The sequence below is a fragment of the Muscardinus avellanarius genome (assembly GCF_963383645.1).
Source record: "Muscardinus avellanarius genome assembly, chromosome: 13".
Taxonomy (NCBI): domain Eukaryota; kingdom Metazoa; phylum Chordata; class Mammalia; order Rodentia; family Gliridae; genus Muscardinus; species Muscardinus avellanarius.
This window is the reverse complement of record NC_137799.1, coordinates 67,421,434-67,445,478: the sequence shown is the minus strand read 5'-3', so window position 1 is coordinate 67,445,478 and position 24,045 is coordinate 67,421,434. Positions and strand designations below refer to the sequence as shown.

General features: G+C 35.3%; 1 protein-coding gene across 2 annotated transcripts in view; it reads left to right on the top strand.

Moving 5' to 3' along the window:
• RIC1 (RIC1 homolog, RAB6A GEF complex partner 1) overlaps positions 1 to 24,045 on the top strand; it is a gene marked incomplete at both ends in the record, with an annotated part of 122,331 nt that overhangs the window by 60,268 nt on the left and 38,018 nt on the right. For both annotated transcript variants that reach the window (XM_080708838.1, XM_080708837.1), the window contains 5 exons: positions 756 to 863; positions 10,731 to 10,873; positions 11,105 to 11,241; positions 14,636 to 14,727; positions 23,496 to 23,584. In XM_080708838.1, the coding sequence (XP_080564964.1) occupies positions 756 to 863; positions 10,731 to 10,873; positions 11,105 to 11,241; positions 14,636 to 14,727; positions 23,496 to 23,584 (569 nt within the window). The remainder of the gene's footprint in view (positions 1 to 755; positions 864 to 10,730; positions 10,874 to 11,104; positions 11,242 to 14,635; positions 14,728 to 23,495; positions 23,585 to 24,045) is intronic.

Genomic DNA, 24,045 nt, shown 5'->3' with positions numbered 1-24,045 from the left:
TTTTTTATTATTTATTTTGAAACAGAGTCTCATTAAATTGCAGAAGGCCTCATTAAGTAGCTGAGTCTGTCCTTGAACCTGCGATCCTCCAGTCTCAGCCTCACAAATGCTGGTGTTAAAAGCATGCACCAACACACACAACTTTAAGTGGTTTTTAAAATATGCACTTACATTCTTGAATCTGATCTTAGTTATGATAAAAAACAAAAAATTAGGAATTAAGGATGGGATATGGAGAAAGATAGATGAAGTACAATTTGGATCACTTGGAAAATACACAAAATGACATATTTCTTCCATAGTTCCCAATCTCAGAAAAGGCCCCCAATCATTTTAAGCTAGATGTCTATTGCCTTTTTTGAGAAAAGTATCACACACACACACACACACACACACACCACACCATACACACAAACATGGACACACACACACCACACACCATACACACATACACGGACACACACACACACACACACACACACACACACACACGCCACACCATACACACACACCACACCATACACACATACACGGACAGTGTCTGTACTTTTCTCCCTCCCAACACAAGTGACATCGGTCAAACTTACTTATTTCCAATTGATAAATATATCTGTCTGCCATAATACAATTGAAGTCTATTTTTCATTTGAGAATCAAAGGATGAACAACTGATTTCTAAATTTGATATGTTTATTTAATTGGGTATAAGCCACAGAACGGGGGCAACTTCTTTAATCATATGCTGTTTATTTTAGAGGAAGTCCACAAATGAAGGGGATACCACATTTTAAGGAAGAACAGTGTGCTCCAGCATTAAATTTAGAAATGAGGAAAATACTGGACTTGCAAGCACCCATCATGAGGTACAGTATTTTGGTTAAGTTTGCTGTTTTGAGATGGCAGTGGACAACATAGTTGATTAATCACATGATAAGAAGAAAAATTACTTTCATTTTTAAAAATTAAATATAACCTTTTGGTTCTAGAGATGTTCAATTAACCCTTACGAAAGACATTTGAAGTTTTACAGATTGCACATCGTTGTGCTTGTTAAAGCTCATAAATTGGGTAATTTTATTAGGTCTAGAATTGTTTGTATATTACTGTATATTACTCAAAATATACTGATAAAATTATAGTTGAGGAAAAGAGAAAGTGCCTTTGTTTCCAAAGCCCCCAAAAGTTTCTAGGAAGTATATATATACATGTGGAAGAAAGTTAAGCTTTCTTATCCAAGCGTGAATAGTTTTATGACAAGGCAGCCAGAAACAGCCAGAACACTAAAAATTTATTTTAGCTCCATTAGTAAAGTAAGTGATCTTACTTATAATTTGGCATTATTTCCTTAAATGCTTTGTGGTTGGCATTTTAGTTGTCAGTTTAGCTGCATATTTTATTGTTTCCATTTTGCAAATGTAAGATTTATTTAAACAGTAAGCAGCTATGAAAATGATGATGTTCTTTATTGAAAAAGACTTTCCAGACAGGCGTGGTGACACATGCCTGTAATCCCAATATTTGGGAGGCTGAGACAGGAGGATCATGGTTTAGGTACAGCCTCAGCTACTTAGTGAGGCTTTTTGCAACTCAGTGAGACCCTGTTCCAAAATAAAGAATAAAAAATAGGGCTGGGAGTGTAGTTCAGAGATAGAATGCCCCTAGGGTACTGAGAAAGAAAGAAAGAAAGAAAGAAAGAAAGAAAGAAAGAAAGAAAGAAAGAAAGAAAGAAAGAAAGAAAGAAAGAAAGAAAGAAAGGAGAATTTCCAAATATATTGTTGAATTAAAAAACATGATGTATATAATGATACTGTTTATTTTTAAAAGAGAGAAGATGGTATTAAAATATAGAAATTGACTATGAAAACTGAGTGTCTGGGGAATAGGTTTTGAAAAGAATTTTTTACTGTGTACTATTTAAAAATATTGACCTATATAATATGAATATATTAAACTAGAACAATATAATAATACTTGTTGTTTTTAAAGATCTTCCTGACACAGTTTTAATAAAAGACTGTTTTCTCAATTTATCTTAATAGAATATTATACAGAATAACACTGAAACACATTACATAAAATTGTGTGCAGTTTTCAAGCCTTTGCCTCATCTAATTCATCTTTTTATGCCTCATTTTTCTCACAGAATAGAATGCCTTTCTTATTTTCTTATGTGATCAGTGTTACAAAAGATTGAGTTCAGGATACTTATCACAATGGTCAAAAGGTCATTCATCACTTCAGATTTTATTTATTTCATCATGGAAGTTCTTTTCAAAAGTGTAACTCGATGTAGAGGAATTTTTTTGAAGGATTACCATTTTATTGCATTACAAAATGAATATTAACAATGATTATAATATGATTTCAGTGCCATCTGAAAAGAGATAAAAGGTGGCACTATAAAGCAATTTTATAATATACTGTCGTTGACAGTGATTATCATAAGATTTTGAAGCAGTTTCTATTCTTTTCAGCATAGATTAATATATAGAAGGAATGTTTAATGTCTTTGGTTACCAAGCAAGGTAAAACTGTACAAACCGAGCTTTCTACCTCCATCTGGTGGTAAAACCTTTATGGTTCATGGAAATAGAAAAATAGCCTGTTTAAAAAAAAAAAAGAATTTGCAGAGGTATGGGGTAGCCCAGTGGTAGAGCCTGTGCTTAGTCGGTGCAATACTCTGAGTCCCATTCCAAGCACCATCAAAGGAAACTTAATTTTGGCTACCTTGTCCAAGTTTAGCCTGTCCAGTGTTAAATGAATATTAATAATGAAAGAATATTAATAATTAAAGAATATTTATAATATTAGTAATTAATAAATTAAAGAATATTAATAATAAAAATTTTAAAAATATTAACACCTACAAATTTAGGTAATTGGAAATCTCTTACGATTTCTCTAAAATTTAAATAATATAATTGTATTTCAGAGTAATGTTATTAATGCCTGTAACACATATATGCTGAAAATTTGAATGAGTCCTGTGCAGTTTTGAATTAAGTAAGACAATAAAATAGGCTTTATAACCATTTTCCTCCTGTCACCATAAATGTGAATCAAATAGATTTAGGGCTAATGATTATACTGTTGCTAATAGGAAAAGGAGTATCTTTTTTGGGTTGTTTTTTTTTTGGGGGGGGGGGGATGAAACCCATGGGCTTTTCAACCTCTGGGCTATACTTCCAGACCTATTTTATACTTTATTTGGAAACAGGGTCTCACTAAGTTAATGAGAGCCTCACTCAGTAGCTGAGGCTGGTTTTGAACCTATGTCACCCTCCTGTCTCAACTTCCCAAGCACTGGGATTACAAGTTTGTGCCACCACACCTGGCCTTATATTTTATTTTTGATGAAAGAAAACTATAAAGATTAATGGTAAGCATTCAGTTTTATTATTTTTTTGCATTTTTATTTATTTTTATTTTAAATTAATTTATTTTTTTATTTGTGCACTGTATTCATACATCATAATGGGATAAAAAAAAAAAACTTTTGTGGAAATACATGCACACATTGCCCAATTAGCCCCTACCCGATCCCCACCCCGTTCCCTCCCCATCCCTCCTTCCCATGCTTGACTTAGTGGTTGACATCTAGTATTATAGCAATTTATCCAAAATTAACACTGATAATCTCACAGAACAGTTTCATTTGTCTGATACCAAGCTTTTGATGACTTAAAGATAACATTTCAATATTTTTTTTGCTTTCTTTCTTACCAGAGAATATTATTTTTCTTTCTTTTTTTTTTAGTTGAAATTATCATACATTTATTTACTTATTTTTCAGAAAAAAAAATCTATCCTAATATGGAATATGGACTCTAGATACCCAAAACGATCTTGAAAAAGAACAAAGCTAGAAGATGTATATTTTCTGATTTCAAACCATATAAAGCTACAATAATTGAAACAGTGTAGTACTGTTATAAAGGCAGATATATAAACCATTGGAGTTATATACAAGCCTAGAGATAAATTCTTCCATATATTGTCAAGTTATTTTTGACAAGGTTTCCACGAACATTTGGTGGTGGAAATAATAATCTTTTAACTAAATATTGTTGAAAAATAATAATTACATAAAAAAGAATAAAATTGGACCCTTACCTAACACCATATACAAATATTAACTCAAAAGAGATAAAAGACCTAAATATAAATTATAAGACTATAAACTTTTAGAAGAAAATCTGGGTCATTAAACCTCACAACATTGAAATTGGCAGTGATTTCTTGGATATAATTTCAATGGCACAGGCAACAGAAGGGTAAACAAACTCCCTAAAAATTAAAAAAAAATTGTATATCCAAAGACAATGTAAACAGAGTTAAAAGTTACTTATAGAATGGGATAAAATATTTCCAAATGCTATATCTGAAGGTATATTAATATTCCAACTAGAAATGCTAAAAATTAGCAACAATAAAAGCAAACAATATAATTTAGAAATAGGTAAAAGACTAACATAAATAATGAATCTCCACAGATAACCAATCTTAGTTGTCTGTTGGATGGAAACTCTTGTTTCTCTGGTTCTGGTGTGTGTTACCTATTTCTTCTTTGTAGTTAATCTCTTTGAGTATTTTCTCTAGTGCTGGTTTTGAAGACAAAAATTCCTTCAGTTTCTGTTTGTCATGGAAGCTTCTTATTTCTCCATCTAATTTGATAGAAAGTTTTTCTGGGTAGGAAATTTTTGGCTGGAAGTTGTTTTCTTTCAGAGTTTGGAATATGTTACTCCAAGCCCTTCTGGCTCTCATGACTTGGTTTGGGAAGTCTGGAGTGATTCTAATTGGTTTGCCTCTGAATGTCACTTGGCCCTTTGTCTTTGTTGCCTTTAAGATTCTCTGCTTGGTTTCCACATTGGTCATTTTGACAATTATGTGGCGTGGGGATCCTCTTCTCTGATCCTGTCTAAAGGGAGTTCTCTAAGTTTCCTGGACCTGTGTATCAACCTCTTGCTCTATGTTTGGAAAATTTTCTGCTATTACTTCCTTGAAGAGATTGTTGATCCCTTTGGTTTCACTTTCTTTTCCCTCCTCTATTCCAATTATTCTTAGGTTAGCTCTCTTAAAATGGGCCCATATTTCTTCAATGTCAGATTCATGCTGTCGGGTGTTTTTTCCTAATTTAGAAACTATGCGTTCATTTTTGGAATGCTCATCTTCTAAGAGCGACATTCTATTCTCCATGTGGTCTAATCTGTTGGTTGTACTTTGAATTGAGGCCATTACTTCATTAATTGCATCCTTTGTCTCTTTTTGGCTCTCTCTGAATTCTTTTCGAAACACCTCTATTATTTCTACAGTTATTTTCCTGATTTGATCTTCTAGAAATCTCTGCATTTCTGTTTTATCGGGTTCTGATGTTGTGGGGTTGTGGGCATTCGTTGCTCCATTGTTATTCTACTTTCCCATGATTTCGGAAGTTTTTGCCTTTTCTGGGTTCTTCTTTGGGTCACTAAGACTTCACTTAAGGTGCTCTGGATCTCGAGTCTGTGGTATCTCAGTCCCCACTACTCCTTTACTAGGTTGTATGGCACAGTCTCATACCCAGGGAGTCAATCGAGGCTGCTTTAAACCATGCGGGGTGCCAGGTTGGGCGTTCTCCTATGGTGTGATATCTCTGCCACTGCCACTCCCCCACTGGGTCAAGTCCCTGGGAGTGCTGTACTGGGATTTCATCTCTAGGGGCCGCAATTTGACTCACCGTTGTTGAGTGCGCAGATAGAGCTGTAGTGGACTCGGTGAATTCACTGCTGCTGCCGCTGGTGGCAGTATGGTGCTGTTGCCACACCCTCGGCCGTGAGGCTGGCATATTTCTTCTCTGGTTTTGCGCTCCACTCTTAGTCCCTGCAGGGTGTGCTGAGCCCAGCCACTGGGAAATTTAGATGCTCCCTGCGCCGAAAAATCTGCCGAATCCCGCCCGGCTGTTCTGCAACGGCTCACCTCGGCTCGCTGTCCGCCGTTCCTTTCTAGAGCCTGTTGGGCTGTTGAGTACGTTGGTCTGGAGCCATCCGGTGAACTCGCCGCTGCCGCGTCCTCGACCGTGATATTCGCGTATCTCCTCTGTGGCTCTGAGCTCCGTTCTGAGTCCCCCTCCTCTTTGGGGCCTGGTGCTGCAAGGAAAGATGGCGCCCGCCGCTCTGCACCGCAGCTCCAGCCACAGCACTGCGATCTGGTTTCTTTCTGGTGTCTTGTTTTTCCAGCCCTCTTTTTCTTTTTTTTTTTTTTTCTTTTTTATTGGTGCACTGTATTCATACATCATAGTGGGATACAAACTTTTGTAGACATACATGCACACATCGTCCAGTCAGCCCCAACCGATCCCCACCCCATTCTCTCCCCATTCCTCCCTCCCATGCATGGCTTAGTGGTTGACATCTAGTATTAAAGCAATTTATCCAAAATTAAAAATGATAATCTCACATAACAGTTTCATTTGTCTGATACCAAGCTTTTGATGACTTAAAGATAACAGTTCAATATTTCTTTTTACTTTCTTTCTTACCAGAGAATATTTTTTTCTATTTTTTTTAGGTGAAACTATCACATATTTATATATTTATTTTTCAGAAAAAAACTATCCTAATATGGAATATGGACTCTAGATACCCAAAACGATCTTGAAAAAGAACAAAGCTAGAAGATATATATTTTCTGATTTCAAACCATATAAAGCTACAATAATTGAAACAGTGTAGTACTGTTATAAAGGCAGATATATAAACCATTGGAGTTAAATAAAAGCCTAGAGCTAAATTCTTCCCTATATTGTCAAGTTAATTTTGACAAGGTTTCCACGAACATTTGGTGGTAGAAATAATAATATTTTAACTAAATATTGTTGAAAAATAATAATTACATGGAAAAGAATAAAGTTGGACCCTTACCTAACACCATATACAAATATTAACTCAAAATAGATAAAAGACCTAAATATAAATTATAAGACTATAAACTTTTAAGAGAAAATCTGGGTTATAAAACCTCACAACACTGAAATTGGCAGTGATTTCTTGGATATGATTTCAATGGCACAGGCAACAGAAGAGTGAGTATACAAACTCCCTAAAAAATAAAAAAAAATATTGTATATCCAAAGACAATGTAAACAGAGTTAAAAGTTACTTATAGAATAGGATAAAATATTTCCAAATGCTATATCTGAAGGTATATTAATATTCCAACTAGAAATCCTAAAAATTGACAACAATAAAGGCAAACAATACCATTTAGAGATAGGTAAAAGACTAACATAAGTAATGAATCTCCACAGATAACCAATCTTAGTTGACTGTTGGATGGAAAATCTTGTTTCTCTGGTTCTGGTGTGTGTTACCTCTTCTTTGTAGTTAATCTCTTTGAGTATTTTCTCTAGTGCTGGTTTTGAAGACAAAAATTCCTTCAGTTTCTGTTTGTCATGGAAGCTTCTTATTTCTCCATCTAATTTGATAGAAAGTTTTTCTGGGTAGGAAATTTTTGGCTGGAAGTTGTTTTCTTTCAGAGTTTGGAATATGTTACTCCAAGCCCTTCTGGCTCTCATGACTTGGTTTGGGAAGTCTGGAATGATTCTAATTGGCTTGCCTCTGAATGTCACTTGGCCCTTTGTCTTTGTTGCCTTTAAGATTCTCTGCTTGGCTTCCACATTGGTCATTTTGACAATTATGTGGCGTGGGGATCCTCTTCTCTGATCCTGTCTAAAGGGAGTTCTCTAAGTTTCCTGGACCTGTGTATCAACCTCTTGCTCTATGTTTGGAAAATTTTCTGCTATTACTTCCTTGAAGAGATTGTTGATCCCTTTGGTTTCACTTTCTTTTCCCTCCTCTATTCCAATTATTCTTAGGTTAGCTCTCTTAAAATGGGCCCATATTTCTTCAATATCAGATTCATGCTGTCGGGTGTTTTTTTTTCCTAATTTAGAAACTATGCGTTCATTTTTGGAATGATCATCTTCTAAGAGCGAGATTCTGTTCTCTATGTGGTCTAATCATTGGTTGTGCTTTGAATTGAGGCCTTTACTTCATTAATTGCATCCTTTATCTCTTTTTGGCTCTCTCTGAGTTCTTTTCGAAGCACCTCTATTATTTCTACAGTTATTTTCCTGATTTGATCTTCTAGAAATCTCTGATTTTCTGTTTTATCGGGTTCTGATGTTGTGGGGTTGTGGGCATTCATTGCTCCAGTATTATTCCTCTTTCCCATGATTTCGGAAGTTTGTGCCTTCTCTGGGTTCTTCCCTTGGGTCACTATGACTTCACTTAAGGTGTTCTGGATCTCGAGTCTGTAGTATCTCAGACCCCACTACTTCTTTACTGGGTTGTATCACAGATTCTCTGACCCAGAGAGTCGATAGAGGCTGCTTTAGACTGTGTGCGGTGCCAGGTTGCACGTTCTCCTATGGTGTGATATCTCTGCCACCGCCACTCCCCCACTGGTTCAAGTCCCAGGGAGTACAGTACTGGGAATTCTCCTCTGTGGCCCGCAATTTGACTCACTGTTCTTGAGTACGCAGATGTAGCTGTACTGGACTCGGTGAATTCTCTGCTGCTGCCGCCGGTGGCAATATGACGCCGCTGCCACGTCCTCGGCCGTGAGGCTGGAGTATTTCTTCTTGGTTTTGATTTCCACTCTCAGAAATGCATCTTCCAACGTGCCAACTCTTTCTTCTTAACACTGCTCCTCCATTCTTTGTGTAGGGCGTCAGCAAACTGAACCTTGCGTGGTTACAATTTTCATCCCAAGTGGCAAGGTGTGAAACAGACAAGACTTACAGACTCCGGCAACATTACATTTTCCATGCCTCTTTGGATGATTTCTGCGACTTACTGGATGAGGAGGCCAGCTCTTGTCCTAATCCCAGCCCTCTTTTTCTCTGTCCCTTGTAATTACATTTTTTGTTTCTCTGCTGATTGTGTTTTCTGACTATGAAAGGCACTGATTTTGTAGTAATAGAGATTGCTTGTTAGCGGGGCTTCTAAGCCCCGCTTTTCTCTGTCGCCATCTTCCCGGAAGTCCCCTCAGTTTTATTATTAATTGAAGATAGATGTTTAAGAGATAAAAATTTATACTTTAACAAGAGTTTACAGTTAAAACTGTTAGATGTTCTGACTTTCAGATACCACATTTAATTTCATATCTTTCATTCTGGGCACTTAACACAGTATGTAGCATATAGTATTTAAACTAGTTAAGTAAGCCGGGTGTAAGTAAGCCCAGAGGTAGAAAGCCCCTGGGTTCCACCCCCAGTACCACACAAAAAAACCCTAAATTTTGTTAATATTAGTTAAGTATAATTACATTTGAGGGAATTGTTAATTTGTGAATTAAACAACTCACAATGTATAAGAGAATATTTGATTGATCAGAAATACTATTCTACTCAAGGTGTACATGGCCACATATATGTAGCTATATTGCTTTCTAACTATATTAAATTATTTAGAATTCAATTTAAAATTCACACACACTCATTTACGATATTAGATACTGTTATAAAGCCTGTGAAGCCAATGATTAAGATGTTGTCTGCGGACATAATTTAGGTATATTTGTGTGAATTTTGCATATACTTAAAACCAAAGATGATATTCAAAATATTTAAGAGCAGTACAGCATGAAAAGATAATGGGTAATAATTCTTGATACAGGATCCTGACATCTACCTCAAGAATTGATCCTTTATATATACTGGATTTTCATGAAGAAGAAAATCATTAGCTGTGCTTTGGGTGGCTTGAGGAAAGGCCTGTTTATTAACCTTTATGGAAATACTTACTACTTTAACAACTTGCATCAGCCTTTGTCTTAACTTTGTTTACTTTTAATTAAATAAAATAAATGATATATCTTTATGCAGATTCTATATCATAATTCATTACAATTATTTTAAAGTGATCAGCTAATTTCAAAATCAGGATTGTCTATGAGTCTGTTCATTATATTGGTAGATTTTTCTTTGGATTCTGGGTCACATTTTTCTATTTATATTCATGTCTGGTTATTTTTTGTTGCAGTGCTGCTTATTATAATGCAGAGTTAATAAATGCTATTATTTAAGTATACAATCACAGGTGGCCAGGGCAAATGTTATAAGGAAGTACAGATAGCGAACATTTCCAACATTACTGAAAATTCTATTGTATAATGCTAGAGGATTGTTACCTCTGCACTCCATGGTTCCAGACTGTCATCCTATTGTTAATTATGTTATTCTTTTTATGCTTTCTCTCTTCCTGTTATTTTTATATTATCTATCACCTATGTTTGTATTTCAGTATTTTTAGTTTTTAACTTGGTTGGTAAAGTTTGTAACTCTGGTTGCCCATAGTCTTTCATTTTTTCCAGAATTTCTTTTCTTTTTTTTTTTGGTGGTACTTGGGTTTCTGGAAGCCCTTCTACCTCCTGGCTACACTCCCAGACCTATTTTATATTTTATTTGGAAACAGGGTCTCCTAAGCCAACGCGCGCAGCTGGCTTTGAACCTGCGTGATCCTCCTGTCTCCACCTCCCAAGTGTGGGGATTACAAGCGTGCGCCACCACGCCCAGCTTTTTTTCCCAGAATTTCTGATCCAACTAAATTATACATAAAGTTGCATATTGCAGACAAATGGAGATTTCATGATCTTTTTTGCATTAGTATTTTCCAAAGCAATTATATCTATACTCATTGCTTTCTCATTATACTCTTAAAACTTAATTGATTTAAATTGCTATTTCCCTACAGCTTGCAGTCTGTGCTAGAAGATCTACTTGTTGCTACTTCTGATGGACTTCTTCATCTTATTCACTGGGAAGGAATGACAAATGGAAGGAAAGCCATTAATCTTTGCACAGTACCCTTCTCAGTAGATCTGCAATCATCTAGAGGTATTATACTTTATATATGCAGTACAACCAGTATTTAATATTTGATATAACCTAACTAGATATATTTTCTGTAGATAAATGTTGATTGTAGCTTAATTGTTTATGGTTATTAAATCATTATTTTTGCCCTTTTAACTATTCTTACATGTTTTATAAGCAAAAAATATCAAAGAATAATTTACTATATCCATAATACTATTTATTATATTTTTATTATTATTTATTCATCAGTAGGTTCATTCCTGGGCTTTGCAGATGTATACGTAAAAGACATGGAATACTGTGCCACACTTGATGGGTTTGCTGTTGTGTTTAATGATGGTAAAGTTGGATTTATTACACCAGTGTCAAGTAGATTTACTGCAGAGGTATGATTTATTTCATTTCATTTTGCTTTTATAAATATTGATATTGATTAACATCATTCTATAAATAAGAATAAAAATAAACTTTCAGAAAATCTCATTCTTTCTATAAAGTACATATATTATAATATTTTGGATTTAAATGTTTATACTGAAGCCAGGTCTTGGTGGTGCATGCCTATAATCCTAGTACTTGGGAGGCTAAAACAAAAGAATCACAGGTTCAAGACTAGCCTCAACAACTTAGACTTTCAGCAACCTAGTGAAACCCTATTTCAAAACACCAAAAATAGCTGGGTGTGGTGGCGTCCATTTGTAATCCCAGCATTCGGGAGGCTGAGACCAGTGGATCGCGGTTTGCAGACAGCCTCAGCTACTTAGTGAGGCCCTCTGCAATTTAGTGAGACCCTGTTTATACTTAAAACAAGAATATTTGGTCTGAAAAGTGATTATTTTCTATCAGGCTTAGTAAAATTTTTATCTATGCAAAAATTTTAGCATTTATTAAGATATTATATAGTAGTATATTAGTAAAATTTTTATCTATGCTAAATTTTTAGCATTTATTAGTATATTGTTAAAGATTTTTTCAATAAATTAAGGACTTTAGATAATGAAAGTAAATGAACATTGTTAAATGATATAAATGGAAAATATAGACTATAGGAAAATAATACATATATATTAATTGGGAGATACACTAAATTGCTTGTAACAGATGTGTAAACATAGGTAGGTCATATCACTCCTTTTTTCAGAACTGTTCAGTGGAACTGATGGTGATAGCAAAGGCTCCTGCCGAGGACTAAAAAAGCTGGAGAAAAACTTTTTAGAAATATGCTTAAAGTTGGGCATGGTGGCACATGCCTATAATCCCATTACTTGGGAAGCAGAGACAAGAGGATCATAGGTTTGAGGATATCCTTAGCAGGTAGTGAGACTCTTATCAACTTATCAAAACCTTGTTTCAAAATAAAAATAAAATCGGACTGAGAGCTTAACTTAGAGGTAAACACACACACACACACACACACAGCTTGAAGACCTTTCAAAAGCTGACAGGATGTTAAAGAATTACCAGGCTAGTGGAGGCTTGAGATGCAATAAGCTAACCCCATTGTTTGAGTCTACAATAAACCTGAAAAAGTCTATATGCAACAAAATAGATATCATAAGAATGTTGAGTGAAAGAAGACCTAGAAGGATACATGCTATGATTCTGTTTTCTATAAAATTAAAATAAAACATCGGAAATTTTAAACTGGTGTACATATGGATGCAAGCTTAAGTGATAATAATTTAAAAGAAAAGAAGAAAGTGACTCTGATGTTAGTTTGGATATTGGTGATTTGTGTGGTAGGGATGAGGTGATGACCAGGGGAAGCACTGTTAGGGGATTTTAGGGTACTGATAAATATTGGCCTAAGTAGTAATTCCACAAGTGTTGTTTTGTGATATTATTGAGATGTACATTTTTGTTTTGTGTGTTCTCTAATGTATTGTAATTTGTAGTAGAAAGCTTTAAAATTGTCTTAAATACTTCAGTGACTCCTGTTTTTACTTGGAAAAGAAGCTAAAATTCTTACAGTGGCCTTAACCCTAAAAATCTGACCCCCATTTTATGTTTCACCTCATACTATATTTTCTTTCCCTCTGTCCACTTCACTCTATTCGCACAGGCCTCTATTATCTTGGGCCGTGTCCTAAATGCTACCACAGTAGGCCTTTGTACTTGCTATGTTCCCTTCGAGACTTTCTTCAAAAAGTATCTTCTTAAAGAACCTGTTTAATATTATGTCAATCTCCCATACTCTATTCACCATAAAATTACTTACCAACCTCCTGTGTACTGTATGATTTTTTAAATTGTCTGCTAACTCAAATATAAGGCAGAGCTACATGTAGAGATTTTGGTGAATTCATATTCCTGTGATATCCCTCAGCACTCAAGCAATGCCTGGTGACTAGTTGCTATAGGAATGAATTTCCATCTAAGCAGTAATGAAAAGAAGTTATGCTCAGTGCTTGTAATTGCCATTTTCTGTTACATAAAATAATATCTAGTTGTATTATTAAAATTGAAAACTGAGTGAAATTCCTACCAAAGAAGCAAGTACAGATACAGTCATGCTCTGCGTAATGATGTTTTGGTCAGTAACAGACCACATATATAACTTGGTCCCATAAGATTGTATTGCCTAGTGGTAATAGCCTTCTTAGTTTGTGTAATTGTGCTCTGATGTTTGAACAGTGACAAAATTGCCTAATAAAAGATTTGTCAGGACATGTCTCATTAAGTGACACATGACTATATTTTGTGTTTAGATAATGGAGTATAAAGTTCATTTTGGAACTGAATGAAATCTATAATGTATTGTTCAAATGTTTACCTTTGGGCTCATTAAAAAATAAAAGTGCTAGCCAGGTGTGGTGGCACACACTTATAATCCAAGCATTTGGGAGACTGAGACAGGAGGGTCGCAGGTTCATGACCAGCCTCAGCTACTTAGTGAGGCCCTCTACAACTCAATGAGACCCTGTTTCAAAATTAAAAATAGGGCTAAAGGTAGAATGCCCCTGGGTTCCAACCCCAGTACCACAATATAAATAAATTAATGAAGTGCTTCATTATTGTTTGCTACTTTTTGTTCTTGCTAAACCAACAGTCATGACCTTTGCCTTACAATTTATAAGCTAAATATTTTTTAACATGAACAGACAACTGTGGGCTAAATTCTGTATCTGTATGGAATTAAATACCATTTAAGATGATAGTAGGCATTCATTTATTGAATGCATATCTTGTCAAATGGTAGGCATTGTACTAAGTAGTATGTGTACATTCTCATTTTATCTTTGAGCCATACTGAGGTACATAATTTATAGATAATAAAATTAGAGCTTGGAAAGGTAAAATAATCATTTGAGGGAATCATTTGAAGTAGACCTTATGTCAGGCTGCCACATACAGTAGTGTTATTTATCATACTACAAGTAAAGCAATAAATAGTAAGCGATTGAAAAATAGTGAATTACTTCTTAAAGATATATCCAGCAAAATTTATTACTTTTCACTGACTGAGCTAGGTGATGAGAATATTAGTGAGATATAATTTGTATTATCAAAAGGTTTATATTATAATAAGAAAGTCATCTTCATTTAAGTTTGGAGTTTAAATATTCATTTAGTATTTTAAATTAACTAGCACTAGACTGAGTTTATTTGGGGATATTTATTGAACCAATTAAAGAAAGGCTTGATATTTTAAAGAAGAATATTCAGATGATAGTCCTGCAGATGAAGCCTTCGGAGACTGTTTATTGAAGGAGAATTATATTGACTATAGTAAATGTGGGAGAATACTTTTTAAACTTTAACTGTTTTTCTTTATTTTAGCAACTTCATGGAGTTTGGCCACAAGATATTGTTGATGGAACGTGTGTAGCAGTAAATAACAAGTATAGATTAATGGCATTTGGTTGTGCAAGGTAATTTTTATAAATCTCTGAATTGTTAACAATGATTGCCAAAATATATTTTTTTTCTTATTTTTTATCTTTTAAAAAATTTTTTTTAATTTTAATTTTTATTTTTATTTTTATTGGTGCACTGTATTCATACATCATAGTGGGATACAAACTTTTGTAGACATACATGCACACATCGCCCAGTCAGCCCCCACCCGATCCCCACCCCATTCTCTCCCTATCCCTCCCTCCCATGCTTGGCTTAGTGGTTGACATCTAGTATTAAAGCAATTTATCCAAAATTAAAAATGATAATTTCACATAACAGTTTCATTTGTCTGATACCAAGCTTTTGATGACTTAAAGATAACATTTCAATATTTCTTTTTGCTTGCTTTCTTACCAGAGAATATTTTTTTTCTATTTTTTTTAGGTGAAACTATCATATATTTATAATTTTATTTTTCAGAAAAAAAAATCTATCCTAATATGGAATATGGACTCTAGATACCCAAAACGATCTTGAAAAAGAACAAAGCTAGAAGATATATATTTTCTGATTTCAAACCATATAAAGCTACAATAATTAAAACAGTGTAGTACTTTTCTAAAGGCAGATATATAAACCATTGGAGTTAAATAAAAGCCTAGAGCTAAATTCTTCCCTTATATTGTCAAGTTATTTTTGACAAGGTTTCCACGAACATTTGGTGGTGGAAATAATAATCTTTTAACTAAATATTGTTGAAAAATAATACTTACATGGAAAAGAATAAAGTTGGACCCTCACCGAATCCCATATACAAATATTAACTCAAAATAGATAAAAGACCTAAATATAAATCTTAAGACTATAAACTTTTAGAAGAAAATCTGGGTCATAAAACCTCACAACATTGAAATTGGCAGTGATTTCTTGGATATGATTTCAATGGCACAGGCAACAGAAGAGTATACAAACTCCCTAAAAAATAAAAAAAAATGTATATCCAAAGACAATGTAAACAGAGTTAAAAGTTACTAATAGAATGGGATAAAATATTTCCAAATGCTATATCTGAAGGTATATTAATATTCCAACTAGAAATCCTAAAAATTAACAATAAAGGCAAACAATACCATTTAGAGATAGGTAAAAGACTAACATAAGTAATGAATCTCCACAGATAACCAACCTTAGTTGTCTGTTGGATGGAAAAATTTGTTTCTCTGGTTCTGGTGTGTGTTACCTATTTCTTCTTTGTAGTTAATCTCTTTGAATATTTTCTCTAGTGCTGGTTTTGAAGACAAAAATTCCTTCAGTTTCTGTTTGTCATGGAAGCTTCTTATTTCTCCATCTAATTTGATAGAAAGTTTTGCTGGGTAGGAAATTTTTGGCTGGAAGTTGTTTTCTTTCAGAGTTTGGAATATGTTACTCCAAGCCCTTCTGGCTCTCATGACTTGGTTTGGGAAGTCTGGAATGATTCTAATTGGCTTGCCTCTGAATGTCACTTGGCCCTTTGTTTTTGTTGCCTTTAAGATTTTCTGGTTGGCTTCCACATTGGTCATTTTGACAATTATGTGGCGTGGGGATACTCTTCTCCGATCCTGTCTAAAGGGAGTTCTCTAAGTTTCCTGGACCTGTGTATCAACCTCTTGCTCTATGTTTGGAAAATTTTCTGCTATTACTTCCTTGAAGAGATTGTTGATCCCTTTGGTTTCACTTTCTTTTCCCTCCTCTATTCCAATTATTCTTAGGTTAGCTCTCTTAAAATGGGCCCATATTTCTTCAATGTCAGATTCCTGCTGTTGTATATTTTTTTCTAGAGTAGAAACTATGCGTTCATTTTTGGAATGATCATCTTCTAAGAGCGAGATTCTGTTCTCCATGTGGTCTAATCGGTTGTTTGTGCTTTGAATTGAGGCCTTTACTTCCTTAATTGCATCCTTTATCTCTTTTTGGCTCTCTCTGAGTTCTTTTCGAAGCACCTCTATTATTTCTACAGTTATTTTCCTGATTTGATCTTCTAGAAATCTCTGATTTTCTGTTTTATCGGGTTCTGATGTTGTGGGGTTGTGAGCATTCATTGCTCCAGTGTTATTCCTCTTTCCCATGATTTCGGAAGTTTGTGCCTTCTCTGGGTTCTTCCCTTGGGTCACTATGACTTCACTTAAGGTGCTCTGGATCTCGAGTCAGTAGTATCTCAGACCCCACTACTCCTTTACTGGGTTGTATCACAGAGTCTCTGACCCAGGGAGTCGATAGAGGCTGCTTTAGACTGTGCGGTGCCAGGTTGCACGTTCTCCTATGGTGTGATATCTCTGCCACCGCCACTCCCCCACTGGGTCAAGTCCCTGGGAGTACAGTACTGGGATTTCTCCTCTGTGGCCCGCAATTTGACTCACTGTTCTTGAGTACGCAGATGTAGCTGTACTGGACTCGGTGAATTCACTGCTGCTGCCGCTGGTGGCAATATGGCGCCGCTGCCACGCCCTCGGCCATGAGGCTGGCGTATTTTTTCTTCTCTGGTTTTGAGTTCCACTCTGAATTCCTGCAGCGTGTGCTGAGCTCAGCCACTGGGAGCTTTACATGCTCCCTGCGCTGAAAAATCCCGTCTGGCTGTTCCGCAGCGGCTCACCTTGGCTTGTTGTAGCCGTCCGGTGAATTCGCCGCTGCCGCCGGCAGTATGGCTCTGCTGCCACGTCCTCGGGTGTGAGGCCGGTGTATCTCCTCTGTGGCTCTGAGCTCTGTTCTCAGTCCGCTTTCTCTCTGGAGCCTGGTGATTTTTTGTTTCTCTGGTGATGGTGTTTTCTGGCTATGAAAGGCGCTGATTTTGTGGTAATGGAGATTGGTTGTTAGCGGGGCTCTTAAGCCCCGCTTTTCTCGGTCGCCATCTTCCCGGAAGTCCTTATTTTTTTCAATGTTAGGGATTGGACCCATGATTGTTCTACCACTGAGCTACATTCTCAGCCCTTTTTATTTTCAAACAGGATGTTTGTTTGTTTGTTTGTTTGTTTGTTAACCATCTTCTACTGCCTGAAAACTAAAGCCCTGCTCTGCTTCTTCCCCATCACTGCCACCACTGTTGATCCTGGAAGCTACAGCTTCAAAAATTAGCAAACGCTTTCAGTCTCTTAAACGTAAATACATATTCTTCATCCTTATTGATGTCTGCAGGTACACAAGTTTTAGATGCAAAATTGTTGAAAGTCATTTTCATTGGAAAATAATGTTTGTTCACCTTTTAGTGCCAAGAGAGCTTGCCCAACCGCATGGCGACAGACTGGGTGAGAGCAGAAGGAAGTCTTGAGGATGGGGAAGTGTACCTGGGCTCACTGCAGCACCCCAGTCTCTGTGAACCCCAGGATCAGTGCTGGGCTGCTGGCCAGCCAAGATCACACCACTTTCCCAAGCCAAACCTGAGCCAGAAAAAAACCCAGCTGTTTACACACTGAGACCTCCCTTGACCATTAGGCGGTGTGTGCACAGGAGCCACCTCGCAGAGTCCACCTCCCCTGTTTACTCCTACTTCTGATTTTTGCAGTAACATGCAGAAGAAGCGTCAAACAGGATCTTGCTAAGTTGTTCAAGCTGGCCCTGAACTTGTAGTCCTCCTGCCTCAGCCACCCAAGTAGCTAGAATTACAGGCATGTGCCACTGCTCCTGGCTCAAAAATAATTTCTTAAACTTAAAATATTTTTGACATACTTGTAAACCTTATCATGACTATCATAATTTATGAATCATTCCTAATATAAAATCTAAAAGTTTTTTATTAGATTGAAACAAAGGCGAAGGGCAGATTTGACAGGTTGAATATTTTAATTTGTAAAAGTAATTTTTTTTTTAAGGAGGATCTGAGCTGGGCTTAGTGGCATATTCCTATAATTTCAGCAATTTGAGATGCTGAGGCAAGAGGATCACAAGAGGCCAGCCTTTGCAACTTTAGAAAGACACTGTCTGAAAATAAAGAATCAAAACTGTTGGAAGTATAATCAGTGGTAGAGCACCTTTGGGTTTAATCTCCAGTACCACATAACAAAAAGATGTAAAAGATATTTTTAAATAATCCTTTTGACATCAACATTTATAATTTTTTAAAATTAGCAGATGTTGCTAAATTAACAAACATTAAACACATATGACGTGGTTTTCTTATTTAATTCATATAATGGATGTTTTTAAAATAAAATTGAATAAAATTATTCAGCCAATTTCTGTGCACTTAGAACACAGTAGAAACCAAAAATGTCTGCCCTTTTGAGCTTATATTTTAGCTTAAATGAAAAGATTGTGTCAGCCAGTTACAGTGCTGTGCTGCAATGTGAGTAGTGCTTTTGCATTTGTAAAACTTTCTTAAATGTAAAATTCAGTTTTGAGCCACCGTGGTGGCGCACGTTTGTCATCCCAGCATTCGGGAGGCTGAGACCAGAGGATCGCGGTTCGCAGACAGTCTCAGCTACTTAGTGAGGCCCTCTGCAACTCAGTGAGACCCAGTTTCAAAATAAAGAATAAAAAATAGGGCTCATAGGCTCAGTGTCCTGGATTTCATCCCCGGACCCGCAAAAAAAATAAAATTGTGCTCTCAAAATAAGACTTAGGATTCTCTAGAACATATAGCTAATATGGTCTCTGGCCATATCATTTCCACCAAAGTTAAGGATTGAAGATTTTTTTTTTTTATTAGTAAAGTGATTTACATATCACAAATCACCATCTTAATTATACTTTCAGTAATCTTGTAAAGAGGGTACTTTAAAGCTGGCATAATCCCAGTACTTGGGAGGCTGAGACAGGAGGATCACAGGTTTTCGGCCAGCCTCAGCTATTTAGTGAAGTCCTCGGCAACTTAGTGAGATCTTGATAATAATAATAATAATAATAATAATAATAATAATAATAATAGTGCTGAGGGTGTAGGTAGGGGCAGTTCTGCCCCTGGGTTCAATCCCCAGTACTGCAAAAAGAAAAAAGAGGGTACTCTTCATTTTTAATTTCAACTTAACACATTGCTTCTCACTGAAGAGTTAAATGTAGACATACAAGTAAGCTTAAACTAGAAAGAAAGATAGAAAAGCCTTTTTTATATTCGTACATTTGACTTGTTCATGTTTTATCTAGAATTTTTAAATCTATGTTCATTAGCACATTTTGCCTATAATTTCCTTTATCTGACTCTGGTTAAGTAAGATAATGATTGTCTTACAAAACAAATTGAGAGAGGTTTCTTCTCTTTCTTTGTATATTTTTGTATATGTTGTAGAACTGGCCATTGAAGTCATCTGGGCCTGAATTTTTCTTTTGGGGATTTTTTTTTTTTAACTGTTTACTCAGTACATTCAAGTGGATTTAGAATTGTCTCAAAATCATTTTGGTAACTTAATTTTCTAGGATTTGGTTTCTTTTATCTATACTGTCAAATTTATCACGTAAAGCTTATAATACCCTTTTAACTTTCGTATTGTGAAATAAAAATGTGTGCAGAAAAGAACATAACCCATATATATACAGTTTAACAAGTAACTTTAATACTTAAATATGCATTTTCTGTTCACAATTGGATCAGGAAGGTAGAACATAACCAGCTTATCATAATACCTACCATCACTACTTCTAATTGCAACTCCTACTGCCTGACTCAGTAACAACTTCTTTTTTTATTATCATTTATTTTTATTATAGTTCAATCACTTGTCTATATAATCCTGAATAACATAATTTATTTTACCTGTTTTTGAAATTCATATGAATAGATCACATTTTCTGTTTTACATCTTGATTCTCAGTCAATAGTATGAATTCATCCATTATTATTTGCTAGTAAATGGCATCATTTTTATTGATTTTTGAATAATGTTCCAATCTATGATTATACTATAATTCATCCATTTTGCTGCTGATGGACATTTACATTATCTCTTGGTTTTAAAAGAAGGTGTTATCTACATAGATCCAATAACTTTATCACACACAAGATAATGATAAATAACCTAATAGGATCTAATACCATATTCATATTCAAATTAAAACAGTTAATACCAGAATTTCTTTTGTAGCTCCTTTGTTCTAACTAGAATCAACCAATGTTCATAAATTATATTTAGTTACTATTTTTCTCTAGTTGCCTTTTACCTATAATAATCCTTATGCCTTTTTTCTTATTTTCAAGACATTGACTTTTAAGTCCAAGTCAATTATTTATAAAATGTTCTACATTCTTTTGTTTCTGTTTTGTGTGTGGTTTTGGAGATTGAACTTTGGGGCATTCTACCTCCATTGGAGATATACCCCCAGCCCAATTTTTCTTTGTTGTTGTTTTGTTTTTAAACAGGGTCTCACTAAGTTGCTTAGAGTCTCACTACTGGTTATCTTAGAACCTGTGCTTCTCTTCTCTCAGCCTCCCTTCTAGGATTACAGGGATGTGCTATCACACCCAGCTAAAAGTTCTACACTCTAAATTTGCTTTTGTTTCCTCATAATGTTATTTAAGTAGTTTCTCTAACACCTAGAATGACCTGAAAGCTGATTTTTTTGGAATAAATACACTAGGAAGTGTCAAATGGCTAGCAATTTTACATATCAAGTTTGAAACACATTTATTAGAGAAAATGCACCAAGACAATAGTAGCAGCAAGTGTGCGTTTTTTATACTGCCTGCATTCAGGGCCAGCACCATGGGTCTAGCAAAGCCAGACAGTACAATCCAGAGGAGTTAACTCCTTATTAGGTTGTGGCCTTTTAAGCTGCATGGCTGCAAAGTACTAGCTTTTTTTTTTTCAGTATAAAGAAAGCCGAATCTTGATATGTAGTCTTCCAGTCACCTCAGTCTCATTGGTTAGGAGACTATCAGTGCTACTGGCATGATTGTAGGTTGGGGTTGAACTATTTTGGCTTGAGGTTTTTTGTTTTGTCTTTGTTTTTTATGGGTCTCTGAACATACAAACCAATGGCTTCTAGTCCTGATTTGCCACCACTTACCAGAATTACTTGCCTTGGGTGCTAGATTGTAGCTGGTGTCTTTGGAGTTCTATAAGAAGCCAGCTTTCTTCTAGGTTTGCTATTTAGCAATGGATCACTTTAAATTTGCTTTTGTTTTTATATTTATATCTGTATACTTTTATCTTTATTTTTAATGATTTTCTTAGATTCCAAGTAAATATTTTTATGAAGCCAGGCATAGTGGTGCACGCTTGTAATCCCAGCACTTGGGAGGCTGAGACAGGAGAATCGCGGGTTTGCAGACAGCCTCAGCTACTTAGTGAGGCCCTCTGCAGCTCAGTGAGACCTTGTTTCAAAATAAAGAATAAAAATAGGGTTGGAGGTGTAGCTCAGAGGTAGAATTCCCCTGAATTCAATCCTCAATACCACACACACACAAAAAAATTTTAATCTTAGGTAATGAGTGACATGTACTTCTGTGGTATCATTTAACAGTAGTGCCAACTTGTCTCAATACTAATGATGCTACCTTTGATCATTTATGGCGCTGTGCATATCTGTCATAGAGAAGTTTTGTTGCTTTCAGATTAGTTGTCTTTAAAAACATAATAATTGTATATAAGCATGGGACACAGTGTTGTATTTCAACAAATGTATACTGTATGTATTAATCAAGTAAGGATAATTAGGATTTTCCTTCTCGTGTCTAGGGGGCCTTTAAACGTTTCTAGTTCTTCATTCTGGCACTCAAAACAATCTTCCTAATATGTGCTAAAGCAGCTTTGTATTAAGAAGTATTTTAAGAACAATGTTTCTCTTTTTTGTTTTATGTTGCATAATGATATAAGTGAGTTAGTATCTCACTTTCCAAATTGAATGTGTTTTTTGAACTGAGATTAGCCCCATAAACAGAAATTAGATTTTTATTTAATGATCGTGTAGTTCAGTTTTGTAATGTAGCTTACAAGTAATGTAGAGGCCAAGCGTGGTGGTGCATGCTTGTAATTCTAGTACTTGGAAGGCTGAGAAAGGAGAATCACAGGTTCGAGGACAGCTTCAGCAAGTAGTGAGACTCTCATCAACCTAGAGAGACACTGTTTCAAAATAAAAATAAAATAAGTCTAGGGGTCTAGTTCAGAAGTATAATGTCTGGGTTCAATCCTCAGTACGTAAAGTAAAACTTTAAATAAATAGAGGTTTTAGTTTGAATTTCTAGCCCTTCATAAATTTGAAATTTATAAAGATATTAAAATGAAGATTTTATATACATAGACACAGATGGACATATAGAAGTCATGAAAAAAATGGTAAAATGACATTCTGTACAATCCAGCCTAGGAAACTGCATGTTGTTAGTGCTGATGATACCCTTTGTTTGCCCTTTATTGATATTCTCCTTTTCCTCTTGGGTAATCACTAATCTGAAATTCATGTACTTTATCTCCCTGCTCTGTTTTTACCACAAGTGTGTTTAACTACTATATTTTGACTGGGGAGAGAGTGTATGTGTTTTTCCGTATTAATGCATGTGGCTAAAGTTCATTATTTTAGTGCTATATGGCGTTAGTACTATATGACTATGCCAGTTTATTTTCCCTTTCTTATGTTGCTATACATTCAGGTTGTTTATCTTTTTTGCAATTATACACAGTACAGTGATATTGCAATGTCTCCTGATAAAACATTCAGTAAGAATTTCTGGGATATGTCTAGAAATGAAACTGCTAGAATTCATATATGCTTTTGTTCAAATTAATTAGAGGACTTCAAATTACTTACAAAATGGTTTTGTTCTACTTTACATTCATACCAGCAATAGTTTTTCTGTTCATGTTTGTCTTTTTTCAGTACATGTTTTTTGTTTCCACAGTGGTTCTGTGCAGGTTTTTACAATAGACAACACCACTGGAGCCATGCTTCTGTCTCATAAACTCGAGTTGACTGCAAAACAGTATCCTGGTGAGTACATCTTTTGGAATTTCAGTGAAGTTTTTGTGATTATAAACTCTACTACTTATGTTTATTTTGGTCTTAAATGGTTTGTTTAACCCCTGTGGTTTAATTATAGTTTACAATATACAGTCTTAGATTGACCGTTGTTTTCTTTGTATACACTGAAGACGTTCCATTGTCATTGAGGTTTCCATTGCCATGATTGGGAAGTCGCCAGTCAAGTTGTATTTCCTTTTCAAATTAACCTTTTTCTCACTAGCTATTTTTAACATCTTCTCTATGTCTTTTGTATTCTGCAGTTTAACTATGATATGGATAGTGAAGGATTTTGTTGTTTTAAATCCTATTTGAAAGTCAGACTTGGTAGATCTGAGGATTCATATCTTTCATTCATTCTAGAAAGTTTCTCAAACTAATAAATATTGTCTCTCCTTTGATCTCATTTTCTAGAACTCTAATTAGATACA